Source organism: Barbus barbus (genome assembly GCF_936440315.1).
Source record: "Barbus barbus genome assembly, chromosome: 1".
NCBI lineage: Eukaryota > Metazoa > Chordata > Actinopteri > Cypriniformes > Cyprinidae > Barbus > Barbus barbus.
This window is the reverse complement of record NC_136729.1, coordinates 9,499,188-9,511,512: the sequence shown is the minus strand read 5'-3', so window position 1 is coordinate 9,511,512 and position 12,325 is coordinate 9,499,188. Positions and strand designations below refer to the sequence as shown.

General features: G+C 37.2%; 1 protein-coding gene across 3 annotated transcripts in view; it reads left to right on the top strand.

Moving 5' to 3' along the window:
- LOC306847622 (A-kinase anchor protein 13-like) overlaps positions 1-12,325 on the top strand; it is an 83,526-nt gene that overhangs the window by 4,524 nt on the left and 66,677 nt on the right. For all 3 annotated transcript variants that reach the window (XR_013782171.1, XM_079381670.1, XM_079381669.1), the window contains exon 2: positions 5,476-5,519. Coding sequence is in view for 2 of the 3 variants with exons in the window: in XM_079381670.1 (XP_079237796.1) it covers positions 5,487-5,519 (33 nt within the window). In the remaining variant the exon portion in view is untranslated. The remainder of the gene's footprint in view (positions 1-5,475; positions 5,520-12,325) is intronic.

Genomic DNA, 12,325 nt, shown 5'->3' with positions numbered 1-12,325 from the left:
AAACTTGTACAACCCGACTCATGTAAATTCATATAATTTTTGCTAAACTTTTTTTTTTTTTTTTTTTTTTGCTAATTGTACGAGTTGCAGAATTCATATGAATTTGTATGATTGACCTACACCTAACCCCACCCCTAAACCTACCTTTCACTGGGGTCTAGACAAATCGTACAAAATCATACGAGTATGGTCATACGAATTCATTCGAATCAGCCACCTCGTAAAATATGCACGAACTAGTCGTTAGATAGCGTTGCAGTGTCACATGATCCAAATCATTTTAATATACTAATAATTAGAATAAACTGTAATAATTTTTTCGGATCCTTTGGTAAATAGAAAGTGGAAAGAACATAATTGTTTGCTATATAAATATAAAATAAATGCCTTAACTGTCACAATTTAATGTGTCCTTGCTGAATAAAAGTATACATTTCTAAAAAAAAATCTTGCTGACTCCATAATTCTGAATGGTAGTGTTTGAGGAATAAAAGTGCTGCTTGTCTTAGCAGGTTGAGATCTTGATTAAACAGATGGTTTTCAATGGGCATGCTGATAAATATGCTGCGGTTTTCTAGCTGTAACGTTTATCTCATGGTCTTGGATAGAACAGTGGCCCTCACGCTTTGAAGTGTCAATCATTGTTGCTATGGAAACCAAGTAGTTAAACATCAAGCTCCACCTCCACACCTTTCAGCTGTGACCCTCCCCCAAAACACACACAGTCACTCACTCAGGCATTACTGATGTGGCTCTCTGGAGAACTATAGACTACAAACAGTTACAAATTCACCACAGCTTTTGAACTACAGTAGATCAGGAACCACTTCAAAACGTGCATTGATCAGAAGGTGTGGTCATTTCAGGTCAGAGTAATAAAACAAGCTTTATGTCTCAAATGACATTTAATAACACTTAGTTTCCACACCGAGAAGGACAATTTATAATATTGCATTCTTATTGACACAGGTTTATTGTTGACATAATATCGCTCTTATGATATTCATGACAAATCTCGATACTCAAGTTAACGGACTACAATTTCTGTTTGTTATTTCTTCTTAGAACTTTCCAATTGTATTTAAAGCAATCGTGTTTATACCGGCTGATCTTGCCAAGTTTTTTCTCACATGTAAAAACGAAGCAGGCTCAGTATTGACACGATCATGTGTCAGTGAGGGACACCAGTATCAGATGTCACTATTGAGTGTTACTGTTTCACGTGCTTCAATACGTCACACCACAACAAAAACAGAGATATTTACCTGAAGCTGTACAATTTTCAATATAGTACGGTCAAGTTTTTGCTCACACAATGTGGCCAGTTCAATGCAAGCGACCGCATTGAACTTGGTCATATGTCGTATGTTTCAGTGCTTCCTTTCATTCTGAATAATGCCTGAAACCCACAAAAATACTGCCCTACCCATATTCTAAACCTGTTTATTTGGTTGTTCATACTAGGAGTGGGTGGTGTGGCCAACTTAGAAGAATTTGTTTCTTCACTGGAACAGATTTGGAGAAATGTAGAATTACATCACTTGCTCACCAATTGATCCTCTGCAGTGAATGGGTGCCGTCAAAACGAGAGTTCAAACAGCTTATAAAAACATTATAAGACATCTTGTGAAGCCAAAAGCTGCGTTCTTGTAAGAAATAATTTCATCAATTAGATGTTTTTAACGTTAAACCATTGCATCCATCCACAAGTCTATCTATTATATTGCTTTCTTCAGTGAAAAAGTAGTCTTTTCAGAATCAGGCGAGAAATATGCACCATTTACAAGCAACAGTCCAAAATAAATACAGCTGTGTATGAGGACAACAAGGGGTGGATTTTTTCCACTGAAATGGATGGTTAAACACCTTTTATAAAGGATTTGTTTGTTACAAACACACATTTTCACGTCACAAGATGTCAGTAGATGGACTGAAGTCGTGTATATTACTGTAATGTTTTTATCAGCTGTTTGGACTCATTCTGACGGCACCCATTCACTGCAGAGGATCCATTGGTGAGCAAGTGATGCAATGTTAAATTTCTCAAAATTTGCTCTGATGAAAAACAAACTCATTTACATCTTGGATGGCCTGAGCGTGAATATATTTTCAGCAAATTTTCATTTTATGGATTAACTATTTCTTTAATAACACAACACCCTGAATAATAAATAGTTAAATTACCCACTTACCTAAATTTAATTACATTTTTAACGTTATTTTAAGTTTTGCCTTTGTTTTTCGACTAAATTAAAACTTTAAATTTGGTTTTGTTAAAAAATCATTTTGATGCGTCATTATTAATACAAAATACTTCCTTGTTTGATTAGCCCCCCCCTCCAATATTAAATCTGCAATGTGTATAACATGCTATATAAGCACATAGTGTTATAGCAGAATCTCTTTGTTGCTTTGTTTCTTTATATGAATTTTGCATTGTTTTTCCTGTTGTCAGATCGAACTCGAGGCTCGTTCTTGGGTTGCCGCCCACTCTCTGAGAACAACGGTCATATCATCTCATATAATATCTCATATCATATATAATATCAGAAACCACTAGGGTTTATAATCATTCTTATTCAACTAATTTACTATCTAGAATTTGATTTAGACTTATATGCATGCATATTGTGGTCTTTTGTATGAAATTACTCCTAGTGTGTGGACAATTACTCTGCTTGGTTTAAAAAAGACAGGCATATTTGATATGGAAATGCATTTTAATATAGAGTAGGGGTTTGTTATATCACTTGGGGGCAAAAAAGATTAAAACGCAAAACAAAAGCAGCTGCTACTTCAGCAACATTTTAGACTTTAAATCTTCACACCTGAGGCACTAATGCAGCCCTGATTATTTCTACTCTACCAAGGCTAGTACATGTTATTGCCTGTTTTAAGCATTGACTGTGCTGTATTTTGCTGCACAAAAGTCCATAGGAAATTGCACTATGCTGATCACTGAGGTTAACCCTCACCCAAAGCCTGTCATAATCCTGTTGGACCTCCATTCAGAGACTTGACACATGATAATTATCTCATAATTCACATAAGCTTCCCTGATTATTATGTCAGATCGAATTATTGTAATTTGTCATTTTGCAGATGCATGTAATTCGAAAAGGCCTCAAAGACGTTAATTGCAGGATCCTCATGGATCATCATGCGATGGAGTGCCTTGCTTGAGGGTCAAACATGCTAATAGGTTTTCCAGTAATTCTCTAGTGCTCGAACTTGATATTTAACTCCTATCCTTTTGCAGTAAGTTTTGAAATAATGTAATTACAATTTTAACTATTTTCTATTTTCATTTATTTTAATATGTAATTTATTCCTGTGATGCAAAGCTGAATTTATCACCATTACTCCAGTCTTCAGTGTCACATGATCCTTCAGAAATCATTCTAATATGCTGATTTGCTGCTAAAGAAAACTAAAATTGTGCTGTTTAATAACAGCTTTGCCTCAGTCAGTTCATATAATGCCCATGCTGTAGGGTCAAACTCGGGTTTGTCTCAAGGTTTGCTTATTTCCTTACGTCCATATGAAGTCAGTATTGTTCATTATAAATATGCCAGTGTCAGAGAAAGAGGTTTCCTTAACCATTTCAGCTGGGAGGAAATCTATATTTGATCTTTGCTCTTGTCACATCAGCAGTGCCTGTGTGTGATGAATCAACTTCCCCTTTTAAATTGTTGCTGCATGCCATTGCTCTTTGTGCAATAGAACATTATGAAAAGAACCCAGAAGAGCCACACCTCAAGGTGGGAAGCCATGTTTCTCCTTTGATGTAGATTAACTCATGCATCGCAAAGTATTTACGGTATAAGCTTATGTAGGTATATATCATCTTACAGCAGGTGAACTGAATTGAAATGTTAGACAACTTAAAGGCAGTTTCACTGGTCATCATTACTGCATTCAGGTTCAGCCAAGCGTTTCACTCTTATTCTGTATGGATAAGAATAGTGTATTTGACCTACACAGCACGCGCACACACACACACACACACACACACACACACACACACACACACACACATATATATATATATATATATATATATATATATATATTTGAAGATGAAGTATCCACAACCCCTCCTCCAAAAAAAAAAATTGTTCCACAGTTTGATTATTTATTCTTGATTTAGAATGTAATCTATTACACAAGTTAGTGATAAATCATACATTGTGTGTGAAAAAATGCATGCAAAATTTGTGCATATTAATTTGCGTTAAATTCAAGTTCATTTCTATAGTGCTTTAACAATACATATCGTTCCAAAGCAGCTAAAGAAAATGCTTGTTTCAATGTTTCAGTTAATACGATTTAGTAAATATGTATGGTTATATGGTTATTGTCTTGTTTTTCAGTAAAATATCTACTTCTCTACTTGAACTTAAAGCAAGATGCATTTAGTTTAGAAGCAAAACCAAGGAATGTTCTTAAATTAAATTTCTTACTGCATTGGAATTTTTTTTTCTTGTTTTTAGGATAACCCTAACCCTTACAAAAAATTGTTAGATTTATGCTTACAAAAAAGTCAATGCACAAGAACATTTTGTAAAGGTGTATTTTCTGAAAACAAAACTTATTACACAATTACGCATCTCAAGTAAACGTGCTGATATGTTTTCTATTGTAGAAAACAAAGTAATTTGCATTGCAAAATCAGATATTAAAGGTAAAATGTGAAGACTGTGTGAAGAGGGAATGTAGATCAACGTGACTGCAGGAGAATAGGATTAGGATGGGTATTATTGGCGGTCTCTTTATCCTTTCACCTTAAATATAGCAGCGCTGTTTTAACCAATGAAAGAATGGATGACCGATGGTTTGCATGTAAGTCTGTTTGATAATTAAAAAATTTGTATAGTCTATGAAGCTGCTTATAAATGTCCAAAAACTAAAAGATATTCTGCATGAACAAAATTAAGCCTATACTTTAGGACCAAGATTTCTGTTAATTTGCGACATTATTTTCATGTAAATTAAGCACACTTCTATACCAACTTATGATTAACGTAATGCGTTAATGGGTGTTTTTGTAATTCAAAATGTTCAGAATATAATGTCCTGTCTCATTCTTTTGATTTATGGAGTGAAATATGACCAGGACATCATTTTGACATGTTGCGTGAGATTCGCCCATGAACTTGTTCTTCCCTTAGACATTTAAATGCATCACTTTTCTGCTAATTACAGGCTTGTGAGTTGGCAGTGTATTTTAGCGTGTCTTGCATTCACTGAGGTGTGAGTCACACTCATGAATATCTTTTAGGCCTGAAGTGTTGTTTATCAGCTGTTATATTTTCAGTAGAGGTGCTAATTTGAATTGGATCCACAGTTGCTGAGGCTATTTTCATGCTCAAACTTATCGAGTTATAAACCTTTTATAATTGAGCTGAAAGCAGCATCAGTATTCTGGTTGATCTGATTTGCATTGACATGCTTTTTTTTTTTTTATCTTTTCAGTGTCCAGAGTCATGAAACTTAGTCCTTGTCAAGCCCCATTATATGTAAGTATCCTCTGTTTATTTTGCATTTCTCTTTATTTGCTCAGTCAAATCTTTTATGGATGGAAATGCTTTTTTTTTTTTCTAACTAGACAGAATTGTGTGTTTAAATGGTTAGTTCACCCAAAAATGAAAATTCTGTCATTAATTACTCACCCTCATGTTGTTCCAAACCCGTAAAACCTTCGTTCATTTTCGGGGCACAAATTAAGATATTTTTGATGAAATCCGAGAGCTCTCTGACCCTCCATAGACCACAAGGATGTCCTATGGTACGATTGACAGTCAGATAAAATGTAAGAAATCAAGATGCTCAAACAGATCAATTAACAGATGGCTCGCTCAGAAAATTAGAATGTGGTGAAAAAGTTAATTTTTTCTTGTAACATTTCAAAAAGTGAAACTTATATATTTTAGATTCTTTACATGTAAAGTAAAACATTTCAAAAAAAATTTTGTTTTCATTTTGATGATTAGAGCTTACAGCTCATGAAAGTCAAAAATCAGTATCTCAAAATATTAGAATATTTACATTTGAGTTTCAATTAATGACCATCCCTACAGTATAAATTCAGGATATCTCTTGTTCTTTGAAACCACAATAATGGAGAAGACTGCTGACTTGGTAATGATCCAGACATTGATGACACTCCACAAAGAGGGTAAGTCACAGAGGGTCATTACTGAAAGGGGTGGCTGTTCAAGGAGTGCTGTATCAAAGCATATTAAATTCAAAGTTGACTGGAAGGAAGAATTTGGGTAGGAACACAAGCAACAGGGATGACCGCAAGCTTGAGAATACTGTCAAGCAAAGCTGATTCAAACACTTGTGAGAGCTTCACAAGGAGTGGACTGAAGCTGGAGTCAGTGCATCAAGAGTCACCACGCTCAGACGTCTTCAGGAAAAGGGCTACCAAGCCACTTCTGAACCAGAGACAACGTCAGAAGCGTCTTACCTGGGCTGTGGAGAAAAAGAACTGGACTGTTGCTCAGTGGTCCAAAGTCCTCTTTTCAGATAAAAAATACATTTTGCTTTTCATTTGGAAATCAAGGTCTGGAGACTGGAGGAAGAGTTGAGAGTAGGGTTGTAACGGTATGAGATTTTCACGGTATGATAATCGTCTCAGAAAATATCACGGTTTCACAGTATATATTAAACCATTTTTATCAGTAACAATGACTTAAAAGAATAAGAACAAGTTATTTGAGTGAACAAATCCTTTATTGCAACAAACTTGAAATAATTTTAATGAAAGTAAGCCCCCCCTTGTGAGGAAAAAACAAAAAAACAATTACAAAATAAAGCCATAAGCCTTATGTATATCTATATCACACTTTAACATTTTAATTAATGTTTTAAAATGTTATCAAATGAAAATTTAACCACTTATTTTTGGCAAAGTGCTGCACAACAGAGGTATTCTAAGGCCCCGTCCACACGAAGACGGGTTTCTCTGTATACGCATACATTTTTTACCGTATAGGCGTTTCGTCCACACGAAACCGGCGTTTTCGAAGAGTGAAACCGATCATTTTTGAAACCGGGTCCCAGGGTGGATAAATTTGAAAACGCCGGTTTCATGTTTTCGTGTGGACGGCGAATCCGTATATTTTCTGAAACGATGACGTCATCAGCCCACGTCTGGCCCCTAATCAGACACCGCTACGTCACATAACAGCGACAACAACAACAACAATGTCAGACTACGTGCCTGTGTTCGTGCTGCAGAACCTACTGAGCTCATTAGTTTTATTAAAGCAAAATCTCCTGCTTTGTGTGTTAGTTTATATTCAGCGCGCAAGGTTTACGCACATGGTCCAAGTCTTCTCTGTTTTTTTGTGTATCTCTGTGGCAGAATTGCATGTTTACTACATCGTTTTCAGTCGGTTTCAGTGATTCCGTGTGGACGCAGCTATTTCCTGAGATGACTCCGTGTTTACAGAATTTGAGGCAAAAAAAAAGATTGGATACGGAGAAACCCGTCTTCGTGTGGACGTAGCCTAAGTTAAAACATGGACAAACATGATATTCCTTAAATAATGTTTAAATAAATAAATTATTATAAAGAATATTGTTATTATCATAACTTTTAAGTACATTGTACAATGCTAATTTATTTCTGTCAGGACTTCAAGTTAAATTGAACTTTTATTTTGACTGGTTGTAGCAGACCTTTGAGTTTAGTGTATTTGACAATTGTTTTTCTCAAAACTGTTTTTCTCTCAGAGCAGCTCTGCTGATGTTCATGTTTATATAGACACTGAAAACACCATTAGTGTCATGCATGCATACTTCAGTATGTAGTAGATAAAACGGCGCCACTCGTATCTACTTTTGATTTATCAATCCATCAGATTGTGCGTTTTAAGAGACAACCTCGTTAATGTTATACTGTAAATCCCATGTTCACGACTGCACCAGCATTCCCTCTGCATCACGGAAATTATACGGCCTTATAACTTGTTATAAATGCGGCATACCTTTATCTGCACGGAGGGGTGATGTCCACGAATAGAGCGAACATGTTGGATGTATTGCCTGCTTTTGCAGCCACTTTGCGTCCACATTTTTTGCAAATTGGATTCGTCCTCAAGGACAACCCCACGTTTGTTTGTTTTTTTTTTATTGTTTTTTTAATATCCAAAGTATTCCCATACTGCAAATTTAAACTTTTTTTCGGCGGGGGATGGAAATTAGATACAATCTCTGTCATTTCAGCAGAGTGAAGCAGCCAACATAAATTGCATATGCGCGGGTGAGATTATTATATTTTTTGTTTCATTAATTTTTAAACCGTAGATATGCAAATGTTTATGCTATGATAACCGTGTACGTTCAAACCGCGATAGACCGTCATACCAGTATATCGTTACACACCTAGTGGAGAGGCACAGAATCCAAGCTGCTTGAAGTCCAGTGTGAAGTTTCTGAAGTCAGTGATGATTTGGGGTGCCGTGACGTCTGCTGGTGTTGGTCCATTGTGTTTTATCAAGTCCAGAGTCAGTGCAGCCGTCTACCAGGAGATTTTGGAGCACTTTATGCTTCCATCTGCTGACAAGCTTTATAGAGATGCTGATTTGCTTTTCCAGCAGGACTTTAGCACCTGCTCACAGTGCCAAAACCACTTCCAAGTGCTTTGCTGACCATGATATTACTGTGCTTGATTGGCCAGCCAACATGCCTGACCTGAACCCCATATGGAATCTATGGGATATTTTCAAGAGAAAGATGAGAAACAGTGGATCCAGCAATACAGACGAGCTGAAGGCTCAATAGTGCCTCAGCAGAGCCACAGGCTGATCGCTTCCATGCCATTCCTCACTGATGCTGGAGTTTGTGCTAAAGGAGCCCCGACCAAGTATTGAGTGCACAAATTAACATACTTTAAAGAACTTGAACTTTTCTGTTTTGCAAATCCTTTTTTTTGATTGATCTTAGGCAATATTCTAATATTTTGAGATACTGGATTTTTGACTTTCATGAGCTGCAAGTTCAAGTTCAAGTTCAAGTTGAGCTTTATTGTCATTCCGCTACATGTGGGGACATACAGTGGAATGAAATGTCGTGCCTCACAGGACCATGGTGCTACATAAATACAGACATACAACAATGAAGTAAAAACACTATAAACCTATACACAACTAACCTACTGACAGATTTAAACTATAAGTATACTATATATAAATATTTACCCTATACAAACAAAAAAATAGAAGATAAAAAAATACAAACTATACGAATGCTTCACAAATACTGTACATGTGCAAAGAGCGACATTTTGAGTCAAGCAGCTGGTTGGGGAACAGTGCAGGATGATTTGTAGTGCATGAGCACGTAAACATACATATATTGCTGAGTCTTTTGTGGGATTGTGTTCACGCAGCAGTGTGTGTAAAGTGTCTAGTGCACATAGAGGAGAGCGTGTTACTACAGGTGGTTTGTACAGGCCCACTCACCTGTGTGTAGCACATTTCGAATTGCACAAAAAAAAGTTCTATGCAGTTTTTTTCTTTGGTGTGGTAAGGTTGGGGGGGGGGGGGGGGGTGTTTGGGGTGGGGTGTGGTCCATGTTTCAGCAGGTAGGGGTTTGCATGGGGTTTCAGAGGGGGGGGGGCGGGGTGGTTTGAGTTCAGAGCTCTCACAGCCTGGGGGAAAAAGCTGTTGAGCAGTCTGGCGGAGCGGGCTCTGATGCTCCGGTACCGTCTTCCTGATTGTAGGAGCTGGAAGAGACTGTGGGAGAGATGGGTGGAGTCCTTCACGATGCTGTTGGTTTTGCTGGAGCATCGTGTAAGGAAAATGTCCAGGATGGAGGGGAGAGGGGCACCGATGATCTTTGCAGCTGTGTTCACTGTCCGCTGGAGGGTCTTGCGGTCAGCAGCACTGCAGTTCCCGTACTAGACAGTGATGCAGCTGGTCAGCACACTCTCAATGGTGCCTCTGTAGAATGTGGTGAGGATGGGTGGAGGGAGACTCTACCTCAAGCTCTAATCATCAAAATCATCAAAATTAAAACAAAAACTTTTGAAGTGTTTTACTTTACATGTAATGAATCTAAAATATATGAAAGTTTCACTTTTTGAAAGAAAGTTACAAGAAAAAATGAACTTTTTCACCATATTCTAATTTTCTGAGATGCACCTGTAGTTGTCTCATAAAGCTGAAATAGAAGAAAGTGTTTTAACGTACATTTTCTGCAATAATATAAGCAGAACCCAGTTAAAAACTGTTTGGCTTTGCCAATCTGCTCAAAGTCTGCTGTCCTTTCAGTCGACTTCAACACAGATCTTGAAAAATCAATAACATTCTCATTTAGGATAACGGTGACCCCTGATTGAATGCTTCCTAGGGAATATGGCTAATCTAGATCCCAAAGGAGAATATGACTGTCAGCGCCTTACAAGAACAGAAAGTGAGTCGAGCAGCGGGAAGGATGCATGACCGGTATTGTGTTACTATCACAAGAGGCCCATCTGACGTAGGGCGTACAGTCAACAATGAGAAGGGATTTTTCCTCCACTGCTGTGAAATCCGACGAGGGTTCAAAGACACTTATCTTTGTGTTAATGTCTATAAATAACTGCTGAAACGATATTAGATTATCCAAAGGACTGAGATGAATGGATACAATGGTGATAGTGATAGAGGACGGATTAGGACGGTTTTGAGCACAGAAGTATGTGTGACACCCCTTATTGTGTCTTTATTCCCATAGACATCTTTCTTCTCCTGAAATAATTTCAGGAGTCGGTATGCAGCTCAGATTTACATTTTATCTGATTGGCAATCGTACCATAGGACAGCCTCCATCGAAACTCAAAAACCCTTTATGTTGCTGTAACGCAAAGGACTTTGCCATGAACCAAAGTTTTTAATGCTTCTTTCTAGCACTTTAAGTTCAGCGAAGAACACTCTACTTATCAATTCTACTTTATCGGTTTCTTGAGTTGACTATGTCATGGTTCATTGGACATTTATGTTCTTAAAGGGGTCATATGATGTTGCTAAAAAGAACATTATTTTGTGTATTTGGTGTAATGCAATGTCTTTATGTGGTTTGAGGTTCAAAAAACACATTATTTTCCACATATTGTACATTATTGCTGCTCCTCTATGCTCCGCCTTTCTGAAATTTTGAGCTTTGCTGGAAAGCTCAATTTTTACAAAGCTCATCGTTTTGAGAAGCGAGGTGTGCTCTGATTGGCCAGCTATCCAGTGCATTGTGATAGGCTGAATACCTCAAGCCTGTGACTGAAATGTTACGCCCCTTACCATGTTGTGATGCCGTGTCCCGGCGCGATGAGACTAAAGCAATAAAACCCTTTATAAATGAGGCATTTGTTGCATTCAGTGAGGACATAATTACTGATTATAATGACTCATACGTGCCACGTAAACATAACACCATGTCTGTATTTCTGATCGTAGAAACGCCAAACAAGCACTACTCTACACTGCTCAACTCGCGTTTGAATCGTCAGTAGCAAATTCTTTAAATATCAAATCGTACTTCTAGGCTGTGAGTCAGAAGCACCAGACTGTTCTTGCAAAGTTGGAATTGCTCCACTTTATAGTGTTCACAGCCATTCATAGTGTTCACATTGTAGGCTACTCTCTTCCAGGATCAGGAAACAGTTCTCCGTAAAATGTGCTGCACACACTCGAATATTTGCGTTGTACTGTTCTGGAACAGTGTTGTAAATACAACTTAACCACTGATTTTTAGTTATGTACTCATTTGGAAGGCCAAACAAAGTACTTTCGCTTTCACAGCGAAACACAGTTCCAGGACATGGTGGCGGCAACAACAATACTACAGTTAGAATAAAAGTTACGCCTTCTTTCATTGCGTATACATTTGTGCAGTGTTATGCAAATCTTTCAACACCGTGACATAGACATGTGGGGGTGTGTTTGAATGAGGCGTTTTAGGAGGGCGTGGACGAGACTTAACTTTTATAAAGAATATCTCTTTGGGTTTGAGACTTTAATCTTTGCAACTTTACAGATCTTATATATGCACAAACAGCTTGTAACACTCCAAAGACAAAGGAAAACATGAAATCGTATCATATGATATGACCCCTTAAAAAAGTTTAAAAAGCTCTTAAGATCGGCACATTCGTTTTGCATTCTTTAACCATGAAAAACTGTTACAAATGAAGTTCTTAGCAATGCACATTACTAATCAAAATTAATTACAAAATATCTTCATGGAATATTTCACTTAATGTCCTTATGATTTTTGGTATAAAAGAAAAATCTATAATTTTGACCCATACAATGTATTTTTGGCTATTGCTACAAATATA